The 22,255-nt window shown below is 42.2% G+C and overlaps 1 protein-coding gene across 1 annotated transcript in view; it reads left to right on the forward strand.

Moving 5' to 3' along the window:
* The window catches only part of ERBB4 (erb-b2 receptor tyrosine kinase 4), a 381,166-nt gene that overhangs the window by 333,824 nt on the left and 25,087 nt on the right, over positions 1–22,255 (forward strand). Inside the window, exons 22-24 of the mRNA XM_067298612.1 lie at positions 15,507–15,662; positions 18,507–18,582; positions 20,528–20,674. Of these exons, the coding sequence (XP_067154713.1) occupies positions 15,507–15,662; positions 18,507–18,582; positions 20,528–20,674 (379 nt within the window). The remainder of the gene's footprint in view (positions 1–15,506; positions 15,663–18,506; positions 18,583–20,527; positions 20,675–22,255) is intronic.

Genomic DNA, 22,255 nt, shown 5'->3' on the forward strand with positions numbered 1-22,255 from the left:
ATCAAAGGCATCAGAATTATTAGAGAAGGATAGAAAAATAAATACATCATGATTGTACTACCCTGATTGCTTAGGAAACCAAGCTAAAAATACATCAGATGGCAAAAAATTTGTAAATATCAGTTCAAATAAAAACAAAGAATAGTCACTTTTAGGTTCTTGTGATACCCGAGAATTGCAGCCACTGCATCCCAACCTGTTGTCATGACCCTTAGCAGATGTAGTATAAATTTTGAAAAGCTGTTGGGACACTTCATTCTGTGCGTGCTTGGCTAGAAATTAATATATGGGTTCTAATGTCTTGAGAATCTGGCGTTGGAGGGCCACATATGACCTCAGTTGTGTGCACTGACCCGCTAAAAGTAATTCTGCTACTGTTGCGACTTGGAGAAGTTAGGAGAGCTTTCTGGAGAGGCAGAGTGGCAATTCTGTGCGTGCGCAGCATGGTCTGGTAATAATCTTGTGGGATTAATAAGAAACCAGTTGATGTGTGTGCATATGCAATCCCAGGCGTCCTCAGTTATCTCAGTGCCTCTAAGAAAATAAATTCTTTCTATTCCAATCCAGGCAACCCAGTGAGTGTGCCATATTTATTGACCTGTTTTTTTGTGCTTTCCTCAGTGACAGCTTGACTCTCCTTGCTGTGTTCCTAAAGAACCCTTACTGTAAAGACCTTTCTAAAGGCATTTCTGTTTGGGGTCATGTTGTACCTTTGCCTATGTTTTAATCAATGTGTTTCACTCAAGATACAGAAGCCTATTAGGCCTGGTGCCAGTTGGTTTTAACTGAAGAGGAAAAAATAAACTGGCATGATTGGTTCCTTGGGAAAATGGTGAGTTTCTACAGCTGAGCCGTCTAAATATCTACACAGTTTAAAAGTGAAAGAGAAGTAACGGTGAATGAAGAAGCCAAGAGACAGAGATATGGCTGAAAAATCCCAGCAGAGAGAGAGGCGGAAAGCGTGCCCAGAGATTTCTCATAGATCTGGGACTGATCCAAATGAGCCAAAATCAACAGGAGACTTTTTTGCTCACTGCAGTGATTATCAGACCTTTTCTTTTATGAATCTTCTCATGCCAATACTAAGAAGATACCTAGCAAAGGAGGTTCTTGCAAAATGAGTGACTGTAAATTGGCAGTGATGGAGCAATAGTGCAAGTGGGCTTGGAGATGTTGCTGCAGAAGCCCTGGAGGAGAGGAGACAAATTCTTAGGAAGGGTGTCAGTGGTCGGTCCCCACAAGGCCTCGGTGGCAGATTGGAGAAAGAAGCCGATTCCTGTGAAAAGGCAATGCCCCATGCATACTCCATAGTTAGGGCTAGCGGTTTGTCATCATAAATTATACAAGAAGTCACGGCTATGGTTTAGAATGGGAAGCAAAAAGACAAGGTTTTATAGCTGGGTGGAAGAGAAGGGAGAAAGGTCAAATGTGAGTCTTCGCAGTCTTCTCAAAATTAAGACATGGAATTTTAGAAGAGCCCAAGGGAGTTAAGTTTCCTCTGCTTTCCTGGTGGATTACTTTTCCTACGGTTAAAAACCATTTCAACACGCTTTGTACATTCCAGCTTGGTGGTACACAGTGGTAGCAGCACTGACCCAGGGCTTGAACCTGTCTCTATTGGAAAAACTCCCTTCAATTTTAATGAATTAGGAATTGAGTCTTAAGACACTTGGAATGTTACTATTAGTGGAATTACACTTGTCCTGATTCCTCTTTCTTCTACTCAGGTCACCTGGTTCAATTCAGCAACTCTAAAAATTTCCAGTGTATTCACCCACCCACATGCTCACATTTTGAGACATCAGTCATGAGTCTTTTTCTTTCTTTTTGAATAAATCATGGCATCCATGACTCCTGAGACAGCCTGACAAACATGTAGCTTTAACTGAAGTATTTGCCATCACTAAGATGTGTACAGAGATTAATTACAACAGCCAGTTCTCACTTGCTGAGAAGTTTCTCAAATTTGGGAACTGAAACATCCTGTGCTGGGATTCACCTTAGAAGTTAATGACGTTTGGAAAGCTTGAGCCAAACTGCATTTGGATATTTCTGGGATCTAGGCTAAAAGAAGAAACAGTTTTGTTTTGAGGATGTTATGAAGGGTTCTTTTTAGGCATTTCCAACTTTAGAAATGTTTTCTCCTGCGTGCGGAGTTGTGTCCTCTTAGAAAATTAGTAGAACCTGGTTGCAGTAAGAATGAACCAATGTACAGCACAAAATATTACTGCAGTTTGTGATCCATAATTATCTGAGTCACAGAAAACTCCACATACCCCAGGGTGGAATCAGCCTTTGCTTTGCCTGAGTAACCTATTTCCCTTAACAAAGCAGCGTAAGAGCTTTTCTCGCCCTGAACTTGCAGCGTAGACCTCACATCAAGACAGCGAGAGCCTTTTCTCTACTGCCACAGTAATGCTGGGAAGTAACAAAAATTGCAGAGGAAATAGCCATTTTTTTTCACAGAAATTCTTGATCCAGAAATATTCCCAAGTCCCGTCAAGCAAATCAGTGACTGCTTGTGATGTTGCTAGAAGTCCTTCATCAGCGTTGTGGCCTTTAGAGCAGTCCACCGTTCTCGAGACTTGCCTTGAGTGCGTTCCCCTCGCATCTCCACGGCATAGGTGTTGATAATGCTGGACTGAGGTACAGAGAAGCTGGGAAGGGCACAGGTCACGCGTCCCGCTGCTGTGGGCAAACTGCTCGCCTGTCCCTTTCTTTCCCCGTGCAGCCAGCGTCACTGGCTGTTGCTTTGGTACGCTCAGGGAGCGTATGGCCCCTTCGCGTATCCTCGGTAGATTATCTGTATTCTAAACATCCTCCTCAGCATCGTGAAGTGAAAAGAAAAAATGTCACAAGCTGAATTTAATGATTAACCCCCTGCACTAGAGGATATTCAGTCAGAGCGCACATAACTAGCAGGGCACGGTGGCAGCTTGACTCACGCTCTGTGGGCTCTCGCTGTCAACACCGCGATGCTGTGAACCATTATTAATAACGTGAAGTTTTAGCTGGGGGGAAATAGCTGTCTCTCGAAAACCAAATTTCTGTCTTCCGCCCACCCCACTCTAGCATTCGTCTGGATTTATTGAATAATGTTAATGGATTATTTAGCGGTTTTCTCCAGCCATTATCAGCTAGCACACATTGTTTATGTGGCTGGTCCCTCCTGTTCTGTCAGCTGTCATAAGCTTCTCAATTAGAAAAGAAAAAACCTGATATGAAATAGGTAACTATGGTTACCTGTGATGTGGGTTTTTAAGGAGTGCTCAGAAATCTAGTGGCAACAGAGTTTGGAAGTTCAAAGCTTTAATTTATTTGAGAACACTCCTGATTCAGAGTATCAAAAGCATTTAGAATAAATTCAGAGTATTTTCTGTTGTAGAACGATATTGCGCTCCTCTGCAGAAGCCATCTCACAGACCAACCCGCCTGCTCGCCCTGCTCATGCGAGGAGCAAGGAGCACCAGCGGGAGGCGAAGGGGCATCCTTCCCGTCTCTCCATGCAGAGCTGGTGGCCCTTGCACTGCAGTAGCTTGTGCAAATGGTGGTTTCCTAAAGAAGCAGTGCTTCTCTTGTCTGGTTGGATTCCTGTTTACATTGCAACGAGGGTTTTTTAAAGTGGACGTATGGAGCCCTGCAGCACTGCGTGCCTCAGGGGCATCTTTCAAGTAAAGGTACCTGCCTGAAATTCAGACCCAGTCATGCTGTTGAAGAAAAAAAAAAAAAAGTCACTGGAGCTTCATTTAATGAGAACACAGGGTACTGCTAAAAGGTTTTAATTGGAGCAAAAGTACCTTATGAAACATGCATCTTGAGGTCAAAAAATTCCCCTCTTAAGGATTTCATAGGGATCAGTGGAATTATATACGTATTGGCCTGTTGCAAAGCGGGGAGCTGTTGTGCGCTCCTGTTGCAGGATTTTCGTCTGAACATACAGGATAAGTAGCAGTACAGTTCCCTGTATGCTCAGTGGTCAGCGTTAATGAGAAAGGAAAAATAAGTAGCATATAATTGTTCAGCTGTCCAAAAACATTGTGTCATTTGAACGGGCCGAGTACAAGGAGTACAAGAAAGACCTGTTCTGTCACATATTTTCTTATAACTTGCAGCATAAGGTGAATACTGGGAAGCCTTGCATCCAGATGATATCACGCTGTATCAGTGACCTTTCAATGGCAAATGATTGTCTGCTGCTGGGTCAGTACCGAGTTCCCAGGAAAGCTGTTGTATGGTACCAGAGGTTCCTGAGACCTGGCTCTATCCCGACACCTGCTTCCTGGGGCAATTCACATCGTCTTTCAGCTTCTACAGCATAACTTTGCTTATTAAACATTTTAGTTATTAAATTACTGTGTTTATTAACATAACTTTGTTTAATTAGGATCTCATCTCATGGAAGCAGGGGAAAGCTCCTGCTATGGGTAAGTGCTGTTCCTTGCTCAGCAGGCGCCCTGAGCTGGGCTGGCACCTCTGGGTGTGTTTTAGGCTGCTGTATATTTTGTGCATTGCACGCTACCACTACTGGGCTGTGCGGGGGAGTAGAGATAGGGGTCCTGACGGCCAGAATTCAGCAACAAGAGTGCCTTTCTCCAGCCCCTGCCCAGATGCTTCTAACCTCAGGCAAATCCAACCTTTTATAGTAATTAGGCATTCATCAAGTTGCAAGGTATTGTCTTCAGATTGTTGGTAGGGAAGTCAGATAACTAGATTTATCGGTTATGGCCAAATCCCAGCAATGACCTCCAGGAACTACAAAGACCCCTTATGCCTCTTTTGGAAGGTTTTTGCTGGATCCTGTCTTTGTGCTGGTGACTACGCTTTGTCATAAGACCGTTTTCTGGAAAGTCAGCACAGTAACACTGAAGACTCTAAATGCTTACCACAAGTACTCGTGTTTAACCAACTTGAAACACATAGCACATAATTTATTAAGGGTACATAAGGTTGAGACTATTGCAGTACAGTCAGATCCAGAGCAGAGCAGTAAAAGGTCACCAGTCTTACTGTATTGTTTGAAGTGCTGGAGAATTTCTAATGCGTTTGCGCTCCGGCTATGTTCGTTTGGAAACGGAGAGAAGACTGTGGTTGTATCTATTAATCTGGAGCTTCCTTATTAATAGGCTGCACACTTCATTGATTTTTAATTAATTTCTGAAGAGACACAGAGGATAAGTACTGCAGCCCACAGACATCTCCGTACTTATTGCAGTCCACATCTCTATTGATTGCCTGCCTAAGGAGCAGAAGTAATCCATTTTAAATACACTTTCTTGGAGAGAGTGAATGCACTACACAATATACTCTCCCGATTATAATTGTATTGGCAAGAGGTCAGTGGTCAGCGTAGGGGAAAGGTAGTACATCATTTAGTATTCTGCTGGCCCTCTGAGCTCAGACTTTTATGCAGGCTTAAAGTTTCAAGAAAGCCACATTATCTCCCTTACAGTTAGTTTATAACTGTAGAGTACTAAGAAAGCACTGGTCACAGCTCCACTGTTAGAGTTGCTTTATAGGACACATTTTGCCTACCTACCCCTTCCGAGGAAGGAGCTGGAGCTATTCAAACTGCAGCAATTAATCTGAGAGAGGAGAAGAGCAGGATACAAAAAGCCTTTTCAAAAAGCTGATGCACTGATACCTCCCTCTTTGGCTGCCACTTTGAAAAGAATCAAACATTTTCACAAGTATTTGATCCTCTGGGAGGTGAAACCTGAAGTCTCTGAGAACTCCCCAAATCAGGGTAGGTATGTTCCTCCTGCTGGCACGTGTAGCACGGGTTACCGGCACTGGCTTTTGAAACAGTAGTTCACAGCCTTTGCCATAAGTACTGTTGTCCCGCTAGCTTCTTAAGTGTAGTTTCTTAGCAGTGAGTGTTTATTGCCCAGTAAGGAGAGTTTTACGGGAGTAAGTTTGTTATTTAGACAGTGGGTTCTCATCTAAAAGCTTCTTTTACACAATGAGATGTTGACAGCATGTAACTGTGGTTGCAGCTGAAACGGTGCTAAGCACTTCTCAGCTTATGAGACAAAGATCATTACTGGCCCCAGCAAGCATTAAATTGTGATGGGCAGAGTCCAGGCCCTGCGGTACAGCCGAGGAAGGGTGTCCCTGCAGCAGAACAGCAGTCTGCTTCTGAGCAGTCAGCCTTTTTCTTACACGGGGATCGCCAGGAGATTTCTGCCTTGCTTTTGCTCTTCCTGCATGGGACAGTGCGCCCAAAGGACAGTCTCTTGAAAACACATAACCGGTTTGTGTGGTCACGTTCATCAGCCCGTGCAAGAAGCAGATACTGCAGAGCTAGCAAGGAGGCATCAGATGCTGAGTACTTCATCAGAGTGCTAGGGGTGACCTCTACCCGGGAGTCCCTGACTTTATTATGTTTTTCTATTATAGCTCTTGGTTTTCTCCTGGAATTGGAGGGTCAGGAACTCTCTTGGTGTGTCTCTGCTGCAAAGTATATTTGTGTATCAGCATCTGTGTTGGCCTAGTGAGGGTGTGAGGGGAGCTGCAAAGCTGTGTCGAGGTTACTGTGTCCTTGCTAGTGATAGGCTTTTTATAAGCTCTGCTACAATTTCTCCCACCTCTTTGGGCTACAGTACAGTAAGCTGAACCTTTGTGATTTTCTTCAGTTAATTATAGGGGAACATACCAGTCCTTTTGAGCACTTGGGGAATAGGGTGAAGGTACTGCAGGAGACTAATGCAGCCTGTGTCCACACAGCCCAGGAAGCTGGGATACCTAGTCCAAGTGAAGTGATAACATGGTTATAGCCTATATGAGCCAGTTTGCTCAGAGCAAAGGCACTAAAGCTGGCATAAGAGAGGGTCTTGGACATAGCTGGCAGCTGTCTTAAGGAAACAGTTTGGTGAAAGTCTGAGTTAACTGCAAAATGGAGATTAGCTTTAACTCCACAGCTCCCTCCATCAGGGATTTCATGTATAGGAATGAACTTTGTTTCTCCCATCCTAAACAGCCTACGTAACAGCTGCACAGATGTGCCTGGAGATGGGACCAGAAGAACTTGGAGGTGCACACAATATGGCCAGTGTTGAAAGACCTGTTTTACATCTCATTAGTAATGCTACTTAATGTATTTACGTAACATCTGTCATCAGAGGAACATGCAGTGCTTCACAGACTCTTTATATTCAGCACCACCTAATCTAGATGTCTGCATAATTTGAAGGAGCCAAGGAGACAATTCATACTTTTTGCAGTAGTTCGAACAAAGAAAGTGTTTGATGATGACAGTGGAACAAACTCCCCTTCTCATAATGTCTTAAGCACTTCAGCACCTACCCAGGATAGATAACTTAGTTTTAAGGACCTTACAACCTAAGAGTTGTGAACCAGCCTAGTGGAAACCTATTCATCTGTGCTTTGAAAGGATGAGAAGACACTGCTGAGATTTTAATTTAGGGTTGCAGTGGGTCTGGGCCCATTGAAATGTCTGCTCAGTCCTGTCAATTAAGTCTTGAAATGTTGTGAGCTTATGAACTTGTTTTTCTTCTAATTTCTTTCTACTTATTCTCCCTTTATGAATCACATTTAATTTTTGAGTAGCCTGCATTTTTCCTGTAACTCTCTCATTTAAATTTTAGCCTCATAGCCTCTTTCCCTTTCCTCTTCCTGACTTTGTTTTGACCAGTTATGCTTTAGCATCTTTTTTATTTTGTGTCTTGGCCCATAACTCGGCAATGCAGTAAATCAGGCTTTAGGTCTCCTGTTACTGGATCAGATACACTGCAGCCAGATGATGCAGAGCAAAGATCTGCTGTAAATTCTTTTTGCTTGTTCATACTACTTCTTTTGACAGGTAACCGGCATGTTTATACTGCTAAAGGTAGTCTCTGTCCTCCTGTCGCTGGTATGAAGCCAGTTCATCTAGATTTTGTGCTTCAACTGAGTCAGCCAATGTGTGACCACACTCCCATGCGTGAGCAGGTAGAATTTGTATTTTTGGGTGATCCATGAGTGGAAAGATCTAGGACTAACTTGTGCACAGAAATGGCACCCCTAACTCTTTTCATGGCAGAATTAGCTTGAGCTGCCTGCACAGGAGTTGTATTTCCTCTAGTTACCTTTCCATAAGTGAGGTCAGACACACACAGAAGTAATAATGCAGCTGCACGGAGACCATGTCTCCTAAGTCAAGTACAGAGAGTCTTGGGCTTGCTCCTGTGTCCTCTGAGCTTTTTTGTCTAGAAGCTGGTTGGCAATGCCACCACAGGATTGTGAGAAAATGGATTTATTAGCTTGCATGAATGAACAGCTTCCCCACTGCTTATGTCATATCAGCTCCGCGTGCGGGTCTAACAGTGTTTCAGTCATCCTTGGTCGTGTGGACAAGTCCAAAGTCTCTATGAAAATCAAGCTAGCTGTGTTAACTCTGGCAATCCAAAGACAGCCGGCTTAAGGTAAAAGCACCATTACTCCAAGATATGGCTTGTTACATGTGGATAGCCCATGACTTCAAACTTCAGTAACATATAGAGAAGAGAAACCTTAAGAGAGAGCTTAGTAAAGGGAGCAGGAGATGGGAAGAAATATATTATTGTTGCATAAGCTTTCTTTGCCTCCCCTTTAGCAAAAAGAGAGATTTCCTTGCACCATATAAAAACAAAGTAAGTGAACTCCTAAATATTTGGAGTTACACCACAGCCAGGGGGATCCAGGAGTGGACCTCCCTTGCCAGCTTTCCCCTTCAGCTGGCTGAACTCTGGGCATTTTCAGAAATCTTTGGCAGCTAATCCAGTAGAAGAGTGCACTGCACAAGCTGCAAGTCCCCAGCTCAGTCTCTTGGCTTTGGACTGAAACGGTTAGCATCCTTCGCTTCCCCGTGGCTGTGAGGACGGCCTCCAGCTCCAGCTTCGCAAACAGACCCACATAGCAGCTCGCACCTCTGCAGCTGAGTCAGTGCGGTTCAGAGCCATGTCGGTTTTTCCCTCCTACAGCTATCTCTGGAGTAACAGCTACTTAGATGATTCTGGTTGCTCATGACAACAAAGGGCACCGCTTTTTCCTTGAAAGAGTGTTTAGCCCTCAGTAAAATCACACTTTTTCCATGGGGTAAGGGAAGGGGGGCAAAGATGATCATTTCAAGCTTTCTGTACTGATTCCTCTGATTCCTGTTATTAAGCTAGCCTCAAGTTATTAGGATGAAAAGAGCATAATCTCCAAGGCTGGAGATTAATGTCCATGAGATTTGAGTTGGGCTTGAAATTTTCTTCTTTCACATGCCTGTTTGATGAATCTGCCATTTGTCCTGGCTCTGGTGAGGGGAAGTTATTATCGAAGAAAGGCAGGCTGCTCTTAATTTTTTGAAGCTTCCTGGGGTGGATAAAGATCAACATTTCCTCTATTTAGAGAGAAAATAATGTATATCATAGAAAACAGCAAACTAGGCATACCGAGAAAAAAGTGTTTGCAGTGCTGTCTGCTGGTATTGCTGAAGTTCTTGGGACAGGTGAAGCTCTTTTTACTTATTTTTTTTAACTTGAATTGTTCTGCAAAGTTAAGTCTTGGATCCTGCAAAGACGTATGTATATACTTAACCTTTAGTTAGTGATTCAACACACTTCAGTTCATCTGATAAATATCCCAAAGGGGCTTTCCATTTAATGAAGATTACATACTTGCTTAAAATCTGTTCTGAATAATGAATCCTTTTTTCCTGGAATTGAGGTAGAAGTACCTAATGGAAACAGCCTTCAGGCAGGGCTTATTCAGTTAAAGTTGGACATTCACTGAACAGCAGCTGCCACCTTTGAAAGGAATCCAGAAGCGTCCTCATCTGGGAGATGGGACTTTGAAAAGTCCAGAAAAGTGAAAGAAATCAAATAACAGCATCTGAAACTGTCTGCACTTGCAACTCATGCGCTACGAGCTGTACAAATTGGGGCTGTGCTCAAAAACTGCCCTCATGAACTGGGAGACAAATGAGAGCTGCAGAAAGTAATGCTGGTGATAAAGTAAGAAAACCACAAATGTGACCACATCTTAAAGGCAAGAGATCTCAAGGGGCAAACCCATAACCTTAATGGTTACATCTGAAAACTTGATTTTGCTTAAAAAAAAAAAAAAAGTCCCTACATTCTTTTATTTCCACCACCAACTCCCCTTTGGTGATACTGCTCTATAGATGTCCACATCAGTAGAAGTCCTAATACTTTAGGAACTTATGGGATACTTCCTAGTGCAGTGCAGCATTTTGCTAGCTCAGAAAGCTGTTCCATCTCCTCGTCTTCAGTCCTCCCCCAGATTTTTTGACAGGAAGTTTACTTTCCACTGACCCCCTTTGGTTTGTTGACATCACATGAACCTCATTTTCTGGTCTCTCATTTTTCTTGTAAGCTAGGGATAGACCATAACTGAAGACCTGTGAGTGGTTGTCTCTCCACAGTGCTGGAGACTCCACAAGCAATCCATATTAAATTTGAGAAAGCCTTTCTTCTTTTATAGTTCTTAATCACTAGCTCCTAGTCTATTTAACAAGGTAATTTTTGTCCTGTGTTATTGCTAGCCAAGCCTGAGAGCAAATGGATGGGTAGAGGAAAGCAGGATTCACACCGCCTTGTATTACTTCTGTGGTTTTTTTTTTTCCTGGTTATTACATAGAAAATTATCAAGGCTGAACATGACAGGTAGGAGTTTCTTGTTGGAGTTAAGCTCCTAGTGACGATTTACATCGTTCCTATCCACCTCCCTTCTTTGAGGAAGCCATCTTTGCTTGTTGCAAGCCAATTCTTCTGCCCGCAGCATTGTTATTAATTTCCCCGGTGCTGTTGCAAGTCTTGTGTGAAATTTATAAACATGGGTAGTGCAGTCCAGGTTAGTAATTGTGTAGTTAAGGACAAAAGACCTTTAATGCTAATCAAAGACCTATTGAAAATCTCCGTTTAAAATTTTTCCTTCCACCCCACTCTCCCCAAATTTCTGGCAAGGGCATGCGTGGCTCTTTCTGAAAGGTGGGTTTACATTTTCACAGTTGTGCAGTCACATGAAAAGAAGGGATCCTGGCTACAGGCATTTTTAATGCTATGTATGTCTAGGTAAAGAATTTGTATAGCACAGGTTTATCTCCGCGTGTGACTCTGGTACTGGGTTAGGATAAGGGGCACAGCTGGGGAAGAGAAAAGGCTATTCCTTGCTCGTGCAAAACTTCCAAAGGGACTTTCTCGGCTTATCTGTGGTAGAGCTGTTTGCAGCGACTGTTTGACTTCTTAATAGCATTCGACATTGATTCAGCGAATGATTTGATGTTAAAGGAGCCTAGCAGTAATTGCATTTCTAATGACGTTCTCTGTGAGGAAACCACTGCGGTGACTGTGGTGAGGAAGTGTCAGGGACGGCTGGGTCACGGCCGGTTCTTGCGTTCGTGCGAGGTGACTCCGGGCTCGGAGATCATGGGGCAACTGATCCTTAATGGCTTAATGTTGAACTTTCTGTTCTTGTTGGTTTCAGCATAAAAATCACCCCCCGCTGTGGATGTTCTAATCCATATACTAAAGCATGGGGTTTCTTAATGTCCAGTCATTTTATATTTTGACAATTATACGGTATCTGCATAGCTTTATTTGGAGGTAACAAGTCCTGAGGGGCATGTCACTTCCCCAGCCTCACAGATCACACTGCAAATGGCACAGGACAGTGGCTTTTGGATGTGGCTTTTAAGTGTCATTTTTAGAAACCAATCCTTTCGCATTGTCAGGGTTTAGGGTCACTTGCAGTTCTGTCTTGTAACTCATATAAAATATCCTCTTGGTATTTGATCACTGGCTTGTTGGTTGGTGATGGCACCAGCTGTGAAATGCATGGAATATTTTTTCATTATAGTACTTCTGTGTCATATAACAAGATTAGAGATACATACATAGCACTTTTCCTGCCAGGTTTGAAAATGCCTTCACATAATGATTGTCAGCATAGTATGTGTTTAGACAGTATTGCTGCAGTGAATACTGTGGGCTTCCCCTTTTCAGATTGTTTTGATTTTTACTGTATAATCTACATATATACTGTATAATACATATATATACACACCTTTTGTATATACACCTTTAGACCTTGTTAATGGGATATCAGGAAAACCAAACATGGTTACCATGGGTATTCCTTGGAGTGTTTGCATTTCTGCAGGTCTTGGACCGGCAGAAGGATTTTTGTAGCTGTTGACCCTACACAGGTTGTTATTAGCTTTGCAGATAACACAGGTGGAAAAAAGCCTTGAGAAGCTTGTTTGACATAGGTGAAGTAAACCATGAGTATGATGATACACGGAAGGCTGTGGTTACCCTATTTCTGGTTAGAAAAGAAACCCAGGGGTTATTGGTTCACTGGAATATTCAGGTTGCTTATTAGAAGTCTTTTGCGTTTTTAACAGAGTTTGAGATTAGGTTTAATAAAATATTGTAATCTTATTAAAAATATATAAAATAATTGTGTAAGTTTGTAGTAAATGGAAATGAATGATCAGAATAAATAGTGAAACATCCTGAAGTGTTAGGCTGCATGTTTAAGAAATGCTTGGAAATTAAATATGTAAAGGAGGTAAAATAAGACCAAGAAGGCTTCTTTACAGGTTTGATTCTTTAACGCTTTCAATGAAGGATGTTTCTGGACACCATACCACCCTTTCCCGTCAGCCTTAGTTACAGATGAGAGGCAGAAGCCTTGGTGGAGGTCATCTGTTTGGATTTTAACAGAATAGAAATTCTGCTTCTTCATTTCTGCAAAAAGACATCTGCAATATCTTCATATAATTTCCGTGCTGATAGTTAGAAATCAATCTATCAAGAATCACAATTTTGTTTGGGCCCTGACATCTTCTGATATCAGCAGAATACTCATGAAATTCTCTGGGTTCTTGTGTCATCGTCAGGTTCTGCCCACAAAGAGGGTTTTTGCATGTTTGGACATTTCATTCCCTCCCCCCGCCAGTATAGCCCAATATTTTGAGGTATTGTTGAGAATTTGGACCAAATAAGGATTTTGGAAGTTATCTCAAGGCTATGAGGTTTAAGAAGTACTTCTGTTTGTTCTAAAAATTCAAGATACTTTGTAGACAAAGTAGAAAGAAAGTGTAAGTGGCGCCTTGAGACGTGTTGTTGTGGAAGGATCTCTGCTATTACCGTGAAGAACGTGTTGAGACCAAAGACAAATGTCCAGCCCCAGGGAGGCTGGAGAGGGGAGCAGGTGAGCTGCCGGGGGACAGGCTGGGGAAGCCCCAGGACGCCTGTCTGTCTGTCTGGGATCCCACGCCCAGCACAGCACGCTCAGGAGCTGTAACGAACCAGGTTAATTTTAGATGTGTGAGGAATGACTATGCGGCATTTTTAAGGGCACCCTGAAGCCACCCTTAAGATTAAATTCGTTATCTGTAAGAGCAGCAAAGCTGAACGTGCGATTAGGCCAGAGACACCTCTGCAAAGCCTGCAGGGCGCTGCGTGCCCACCCGCGCTTGGCAGTGTGACCAGGCACGGGGACAGTGCTTGCTCGGTGGCTTTCCAGGCCCCGCCAGGGAGACGGTGCGACAGCTACCTGCAGGCGTTGCAGCAGGCCGTCTGCCAGCCCCCAGGCCAACGGGAGCAACGCGAGTCCAGGACGTGCCTGCGCCCCCCCTGCTTCCCAGGCTGCTCCTGAGGAGCAGCGCTCACTCACGCTGCCTTGAGGTCCTCTCCGGTTATTGCCAGAGACGTGACGCAGGAGTAGTCATACGGATTCTCAATCTACCTGGATTTTATGGGACCTGTTTTGCAGTGGTGGTGGTTGTTCCTCTGTCACACGGCATCACTGCTGTTGACTGTGTCGTCTCTCCCTGCTCGGATTTCTTTACATGGTAATGCGGTTTCATGGTGCGATTATTGTATGGCTCACAATTGTTTGGCCTGTGAGATTTATTTCTCCATTTTTCTGCAGGCTTTAATTTGATGTCAAAAACCATTAAGCCTTCAAAGTCCTACAGGTCTAATGTTCAGCAGCCAACAGCATTGATTTGCTGTTGGCAGGAGGGTGTGTTTGCTTCCACCAGCAGTGCTTTTTAAAAATAATTCTATTTGCTGTACACCAAAGAGTCCCTGTGTCCCCTTTCAAATGCCTTCATGTTCACTGCAACAAAGCCTAACGCGTGAGAGATGAAGCAATGTTTATGCCAAACGCTCTCCCACACATTTCCAAACCTTTTAGCGGTGTTTGCACTGAAATTTTCACTTAAAAGTCAAAGTAGTTCAGAGCTCCACTTGACACCTTTTGTAAAGACATCCACTTCTGTCAAGACAGGGCAACATTCAGGCCCGATGACTGGGGGGTGGCTTACGCGTTGTCCTGCTGATAGGTGTGGGGACAGGCCTGTGGGAGCATCCCACGCTCTGAAAGGGAATCAAACCTGGCCCGTGACACAGAGCAATTTAGTCCTTTTAATCATTATCTGGGACTCTCTGAGTTATCATCTGTATTATGTGTTGCTATGATCTCTTTGGTATTCAACAATGGCTTTTTTAAAATTACCATATATATTATATAGAGCTAATATATTAAGAGATACCTTAAGGGTAATTACCAAGTATGTAATTTCATCCGTAGGTCCTTATAATGATGGTTAATGTCATAAATGCCTTTTAATGGAATTACAGGCTTGTAACCCTGTCTGACTATCCTTTATATGTCATATAATTAATGAGACCAAGATTTAGCGTTCATCTCAGTGTCACAGAGCGTCGTGTAAACTTCCATACTGATGGTAGATGGTTAGTCTCTCATCAGAGTAAGAAACAGATTAAGCCCAGGCAGCTTGAATATATGTTAGCTTATCTTTAAAGGCTTGTTAACCAAAGGACTTTTAACAGAATATATAGGCTCATAAAAAACATTGGCCATTGGTCTAATATATAATTATAATACTACTTACAAAATTTTAAGGGAGTGAAAAGGCAAGTGGATTGCAGCCCATTGAACACAGAATTGTTTGCCTCCTACTTCACTGAGGGTACTGAAAATTTGCATCTAACTTCAAACATGTGGAGATGGAAAAGAAGCATCATCTTGAATTCGGGACACTGGCCTGGAGCTTAGAAGGTCTGGGATTGTTTCCCAGTCTGGCCAAATTTCTGTGGGGCTCTGGCTAGGTCTCTTAATATCTGTAGGCTTCAGATTCCCTGTCTGAAAAAATAGGGACTGTAACATTTCTTCATCTTACCTTTCTAGATTTTAAACTTGCTGGAGCAAAGGAGATATCTGTGTCTTTTTTTTTCTTTCTTTCTTTTTTTTTTTTTTGGCACCTGCCATAGAATCACAGATTCCTAGCGTTAATCAAGTTGGAAGGAACCTCAGGGTGTTGTCTAATCCCACCTCCTGCTCAGAGCAAGGCGATGCTGAAGTTCTGGCCTCTAGGCCCTTTTATTATTGTGGATAATAATAAGAGAAATTTTACAAGACACCAGTGAAAAGTAATTCTAAAAGTTCATGTGTGACTCATTAAGATTGTTTTATTGTACTTTGCCCTTCAGGGAATGATGTACCTGGAAGAGAGGAGACTCGTTCACCGGGACTTGGCAGCCCGTAATGTCTTGGTGAAATCACCAAACCATGTGAAGATCACTGACTTTGGCCTAGCCAGGCTTTTGGAAGGGGATGAGAAGGAGTATAATGCTGATGGAGGGAAGGTGAGTACTCTACATTTCTGGAGGTAAATATATCAAGCTTTTATGAATCTCTTGAAGTTTTAGGACAGTGTGTCCTTAAAGGACTATATCTACGTAAGAAAGTGTGTTCAGTGACTTAGCAAAGCCCTCTATTCTAGCAGTGAACTGTGTTGTGATACCAAACATAAAAACTGTTTGTTTTTGCTCAGTGAGTTTCTACAGGTCCATCAATAACATCTTCTGAACAGCTTTCACACTCAGAATCAGGTTTTGCTCTTATGCTCCGTTTTGTATCTTGTGTTGAAGACTTTTGAAGTCAGTCCAGTGAGTGATGGCTGTTCTAGTGCATTGCTGACAGGCCCTTTCTCCAACCAGTATGGACCTCAGTAGTTTGCAGGCCCATTTTCCCAGACAGGTCTTTTTTCAGGAAACAGAGAGGAAGGCCACAGAACATGTTTGTATTTGTAGCACATGAAAGAGTTTACATATGCTCTGCAAAGAGCCACTTCTTGCGTGACAGTGAAAGAGCCTGTGTGTGCTATTTCCTGCTCCCAAGTCCAAGTCTCCAGGGCCGTTCTGAATGCCAGCCCACTAAAAAGATGGCTTCAGGATAATTTTGAAGCCAGACATTTCCTCATATTACTTTTCAGCACACCTTGGAACTTCCACACAGTGCCTCACACACTTCATAATGCCTTCAGATTGAAGCATGACAAAATTCAGAAGGCCACAAATACGTACTTCTGCTGGCTGCTCCATAAACAACTTGAAATTCCACATTTCAGCCTGTCCTGAATCACAGAATCCCAAGTGGCTCTGCCTCTCCTGTCATTCCTTTTCCCAAATGTTCAGTTTGCTTTCTGTCTACTTGCTACCTGTGTTTTTTTTCCGCTCACTTACACACATGTCTGGGAAAAAACAGCTGTTGCCAGTATGTGCTTTTCCCCTGGATGGGCTGCTGCCTTATTTGTAGTGCTGCTGCCCTTGGCAGCTGTTGCATGGATCACGACAATGTTGCAGTGAATGAGGCGAAGAGCTGGGAAGGAGTCACCAGTGCTTTCCCATTTGCCCCAGGAAAGAGACCTCCTGGCAGGGAGAGTGGAGGTTTGGCAGTCTGCCCTGATTCCTTTGGTTTTCTAATTCCCTCTTCAGTAACTTCTCTGCCTCTTCTCTGTCTCTTCCCTCCATCAGCCAGTGAATGACAGAAAATGAGCTGGTCCTTGCAAACCAGCTGTTCCCTGGCAGCTGTTAGGTGGCATCTTGGACTTGTGAGGCCAATCACCCTCGTGGGAGTTCTGGAGCCACGATTTGCACATCAGAGATGTCACTCCCCTGTTCCAGAGAAGTGTTCTGTTAAATCCAGAAGGCATTTGCAGTTTCAAGTTGTATTCTAAGCATGCTGAGAGATGTTCAGCCTAGATAAAAGAAAAAATTTTTCACCGTGAGGACAGTCAAACAGTAGAATAGGTTGCCCAGAGAGGTTGTGCAGTCTCCCATCCTTGGAGGTTTTCAAGACCAGACTGGATAAAGCCCTGAGTAACTTGGTCTGATCTCATCACTGACCCTGCTTTGAGCCAGAGGTCTCACAAGAGACCTCTTGCAGTCCCTTCCAACCTGATTTATCCTATGACGGATGATGCGGCTTTGCTGTTCCAACTTGGAACAGCCCTATTGAATTCGATGGGAATGAAAGCAGTGAACTTCTGCAGAGCTTAGTGGAGGAGGATGAACTGTCTTTGCAAGTGCTAAGCCAACCTTTAATAAAGAGTGCTATTTTTGCCATAGTTCTGTATAGGTTATGTTCATGAGTCAACTACATGGAAGGTATTTTCATAAGGGTTTGAACGAAGACACATCCTCTGCTTTTACACCCACCATCTGTTCAGATACTGCATGCAGTAATGTCTCTCTTCAGTTCAAGGTTTACTCCACTGCGAGTTCCATAGTTCCAAGTTAGGCAGGACCTGTACAAGGCCATGCCGGATAACATTCGGTTACATGTCTGTCCATTAGAAATCAATGGACTGCAAGGCTGTGCTTCAGGAGCCCCTCTCAGGAAAGGAAAACACTGGGAATCTCATCTTAACCTGCACCCAAGAGGGGAAACCCTTACCCCAAACCGAAGTTCGTGTCTGCCTGCATGCCCTTTTCTATCAGGAAGGTTAGATGAACTCCCCCCAGGGGTGATTCACAGCCAGAGGCTAATTTGGGACCTTTGACTTTCTAGATAAACCTTTCTCACTGCATTAATGACACAGAGAACTAGGAAGGCTGCGTTCCTAACATGTAGGTTAGGAGTCAGAAATGAAGCACAGTAAATCCTCCCCACTGCTTTTTTACACTGATGATGATTATGTGGACTGTGAAACCTTATAGACATTACATTATTAAATAGCCTTGGTAGAGAGCCATTGAGGTAGCAGTGCCTGGTTTTGCAAGCCATTGAGCAAAAAGAGCTCCTGATTTCCAGCTTCTCTGCTCCGCTTCAGATTTAGGGAGTTTGGATTTGTCCCATCCTTACATTGGAGAAAACTAGTTGGTGGACTTGGGATACAAACTCCAGGCATGGCAAAAAAGTAAGATGTTTGTTATATCTGAATCACTGAAATTTGGGTGGTATGAAAAGTTGTGCAGGCAATTTATTTAGATTTCTCATCTCAGTATGTTTTGTGAGTCCAAGCCTATCTAATTCTGCTCAGTTGTAGAAGGCAGCAGTAACCATTTCCTCTGCTGTGGTATTGCTGCTTTTTGGAAAGTTTGCAGCTGAAAAGGGAAACACGGAGGAAGCTGATGTCTACGTTTAGGATGTAGTCATATTATTTTAATATTCTATTTCTAAGCTACACTTCTCTTTCCTTTCCCCAGATGCCAATTAAGTGGATGGCTCTGGAGTGTATACACTACAGGAAGTTTACCCATCAGAGTGATGTTTGGAGCTACGGTAAATCTTCATGTGATTTGTTTGAAAATTTGTCTAATGTGATACATTAAACCAAATTCTGTTATTTTACAAATTATCTTTTTTCCTAGAGTAGATAATTCCAGTGGTTTCCCCCCCACCTTTTTTTTTGAATGTGTATCTCTGAACAGCAATTGTTACTTGTCTCCTGTGTTACCTCTCTGCTCACTAAAATATATTATCACAATGTCCCTGCTGGGATGACTGCTGAAAGGTCTGGTTTGGTAGCAGTTTGGCTGCTTATTGTGACGGAAAAAGGCCCCTTTCAGCTTAGTCACAGATTCATAAAAATATGGCTGCAGGTCATAATTTTCAGCAGTCCTTTGAAAATCTTAACTCTAAAAGCCGTGAGTGTCAAAAAACATTTTCAGGCTTATGGGACTTTCAGTACCAAAAGTCAGATAAAAGGGAATTTGTCATAGCACAGAGCAAATACAGCAAGAGAAGGAGAGATGGGAGAAGGAGAAAGAGATGAGCCCAAGCTACCTAAAACAGGCATGGGTTTAATTTCGCAGGTAACTTAGGAATTGGTTAGACAGTTCGGTTCGGGAGGAACTCCGCACACAAAAAATCACATTTGATAAATGAGGTGTGTATTTAATGTTGTTAATTCTGTTATCCAGACGAGCTACTGTGCCACATCTGCTGAGCTGTCTGCATGTTTATCTAGTAGAGCTATTACTAATAAAATCATGTGTACCTTTGTGAGTGGAATTTTCCAGCAGTATCTAGGGTTACAGATCTCCATTTGCATTTCCTGTATCCTATAATTTTGAAACAAAAAGGTGTACAATTCTGTTCACTACTCACTTTTACCTGTGGGTAGCAGCAAAAGATACTGTTTGCGATGGCTGGGTAGCTGCCCTCTTCTATCTAGCTAAGAAAAATACATGATAATTAAATTGATCATATAAACCTGCTCTTTATCCTCAAATTCTGTATCACTGCACTTAAGAAAAAATATGCCTCCATTTGTGGAATTCATTTTAAAATCAGGAAGCCCAGAAAATCTGTAATCTGGAAGAACAAAACCAAAAAAGATTGACAAGTTATAGTTGCTGAACATCAGCCAGGAGGTGAATGAGGGCGAATTAAATGTGTGTTTTATGCATATGGTATTTTTACCCATCACTTTTCAGATTAGCATGACAGTTGGCATAATATAGTTAGTGATCTGGAGGCATTTTTAAATGGCCTTTGCAATAAAAATAAAAGCAAAGCAAAGCAAACTGTTGTGAAAGTGGCATTTTCAATATTTAAGATTATGTTTGGGGACAGAATCTGTTACTTATGATATATGATCTTTATTTTCCTGCTCAACTGACAAAACAAATCCTATGGCTATTCAAGAAGATGATCTTGGTTTTGAAGCACAGCAATATCATAACTCAAATCCATAAGGTGATTTAAGGAAAAAAAGTAATACAAGTGGCTGTGTGAATGACTTACAAGGCAAAGACAATGACATAACATTATTCAGCTTGGTACCTTTGTGGAAAATTGATGCTCTAAGTTAGGGAACATCTGCGTTTTTTTCCCTTAAAATAATAGAGTACATCAGCCATTCATTTTCCCTTTTGATATGATAAAAGAGCAAGATGCATTCTTTTGTTATTGCATCCATTTACTTGCCCACCATTTATTTGTCTTAGGCCTTTCTCTTGTAGCTCGGATCTCTCACATTTGCTCTTATGCCAATAAAAACATGGAAATTGAGTTTAGAGATTAACACAAAGCACTGTTTAACCATTTTTCAGAGCTCTTTATATGGCAGACCAAACTTAAGTCTTTTTAAAGGCAGTGAAAAAGAGATTGGTGATCCTATTTTGGTCCAGAGCTGAGCCACAATACAGACCTCTAAGAAATAGCTAAGGAATCTGAAAAGTATGTCCTTAAGTGTTAACACATTGGGGTTTTTTTTGTCTAGGAGTCACTATCTGGGAGCTGATGACCTTTGGTGGAAAGCCATACGATGGAATCCCGACCCGTGAGATTCCTGACCTCTTAGAGAAGGGCGAGCGGTTGCCCCAACCTCCAATCTGCACTATTGATGTTTATATGGTGATGGTGAAATGTAAGTAATTGTAGCTTTTAATATCCCCATACTCAGAGCTAAATGAATACTATTTTAGAACATTTACATCTACAGTCTCTGACAGTGCCGAGTAATAGTGCACGCTGTTTCAAAACAAAAGCTTCCTAAGATTCTGTAAATTACATTTAAACACTGCATGCACATTTTTTGCAATTGCAAAAGATATGAATTTAGCCATGAAGGGTTGAGTTAGCTCAGCTTCTTATTACTGTCAGATGGTATCTCACATTCTTGCTGTGAAGTCAAAATTGTATGATTGTTATTGTAAACCCTTGTCATTTCCATGACAATTGATTTTGATGTTAAAAAAGATAGTATTAAACATAATTATGGTACATGGATAGTCAGCCAGTGAAGGTTGTGAGGAGAAATGCTAGTTCCAAATATTGAGGAAAGAAAGCATAAACGTTTTATTGTTAATAACAGTACTGATAATTGCAATAGTATTAAAAAAGCAACATTACATTAATATAAGAAACTCTACAGACAGATTTTTTTGTCATTCTTAGTCCAGTGCAATAATTTATGGATATTTTTACTTAAGCAAAAAAGGAAAAGTTTGCTCATGGTTTTTTCCTACCCTTTTATCTCCAAGATACTCACACTAGTGACTGTATCCTCCAAGGCTAGGCTTCTAATTTAAAAAGAATTAGGAACATCTCTCTGGTGTTTCTGACTTAATTTAAGTGAGATTAATGTGCAGCCATCTCATCCATCTGATAGGGGCCTTTCCCTTTTGCTTTGTACACAAAAACACTAGAAGAAAGAAGATAAAACTGGAGGGGGTAAATACATATCTCCTGAATGAAATTCTGCTCAGAGCTGCTTGTAGTTCGTGAAGCTCATAGTGTGAATACCCTGTCCAACCCAGGAGTTTGTCTTTGGTATATATGTAATTTCATCTCTCCCTCTGCCCCAACCCTCTGTTGACGTATTGAGGGCTGCACTGCTTAGTAGTGGTGAAAAGTTTGAACACCACATGTATAATACTAAGTTGTTTGGTTTTGGATGCGTGTAGAAATTTAAGACAACAGAGAACTGGCAGTATCATAAAAAGAGCTATTCTCAGGTTAGTTCAGAGATTAGGTAATATCATGACTCCGTCAGGCACTTAGGCAGGGTACTGTGGAGGGGTTTTCAGCATGGCTTAAGGTACTTCAGGCTGCATATACCAGAAACGGGCAAGATTTGAATCCCCCAAACTGTCTGGTACCTGCAACCCCCCTGGAATTACTACCAACAATTGAGGTAGGGATGTATTGAAGGATTTTGTTTTCAATGTCAACTGTCTGTTTTTCTTACACATTGATACGAAGACAGCTGACGTACAGTTGTGTCAAATGTTACCTTGAAAAAAATCAGTAGAAATTTTTAATAGATCAGTTCTCCTTATGATTCCATTCCAACACTAAAGACAGTTCTGTGAGTCTTACTAAAGCCAAATATTTAAGCCATGTCTTTGTGGTTTCAGAAAGGAGATGGCATGCCTCTCTTTTATTATTTACAAATAAATGTTGCAGAACCGAGGTCACAACAATTAGCAGTCTTAATGTGCTCTGG

Source organism: Apteryx mantelli, chromosome 6 (assembly GCF_036417845.1).
Source record: "Apteryx mantelli isolate bAptMan1 chromosome 6, bAptMan1.hap1, whole genome shotgun sequence".
Lineage (NCBI taxonomy): Eukaryota > Metazoa > Chordata > Aves > Apterygiformes > Apterygidae > Apteryx > Apteryx mantelli.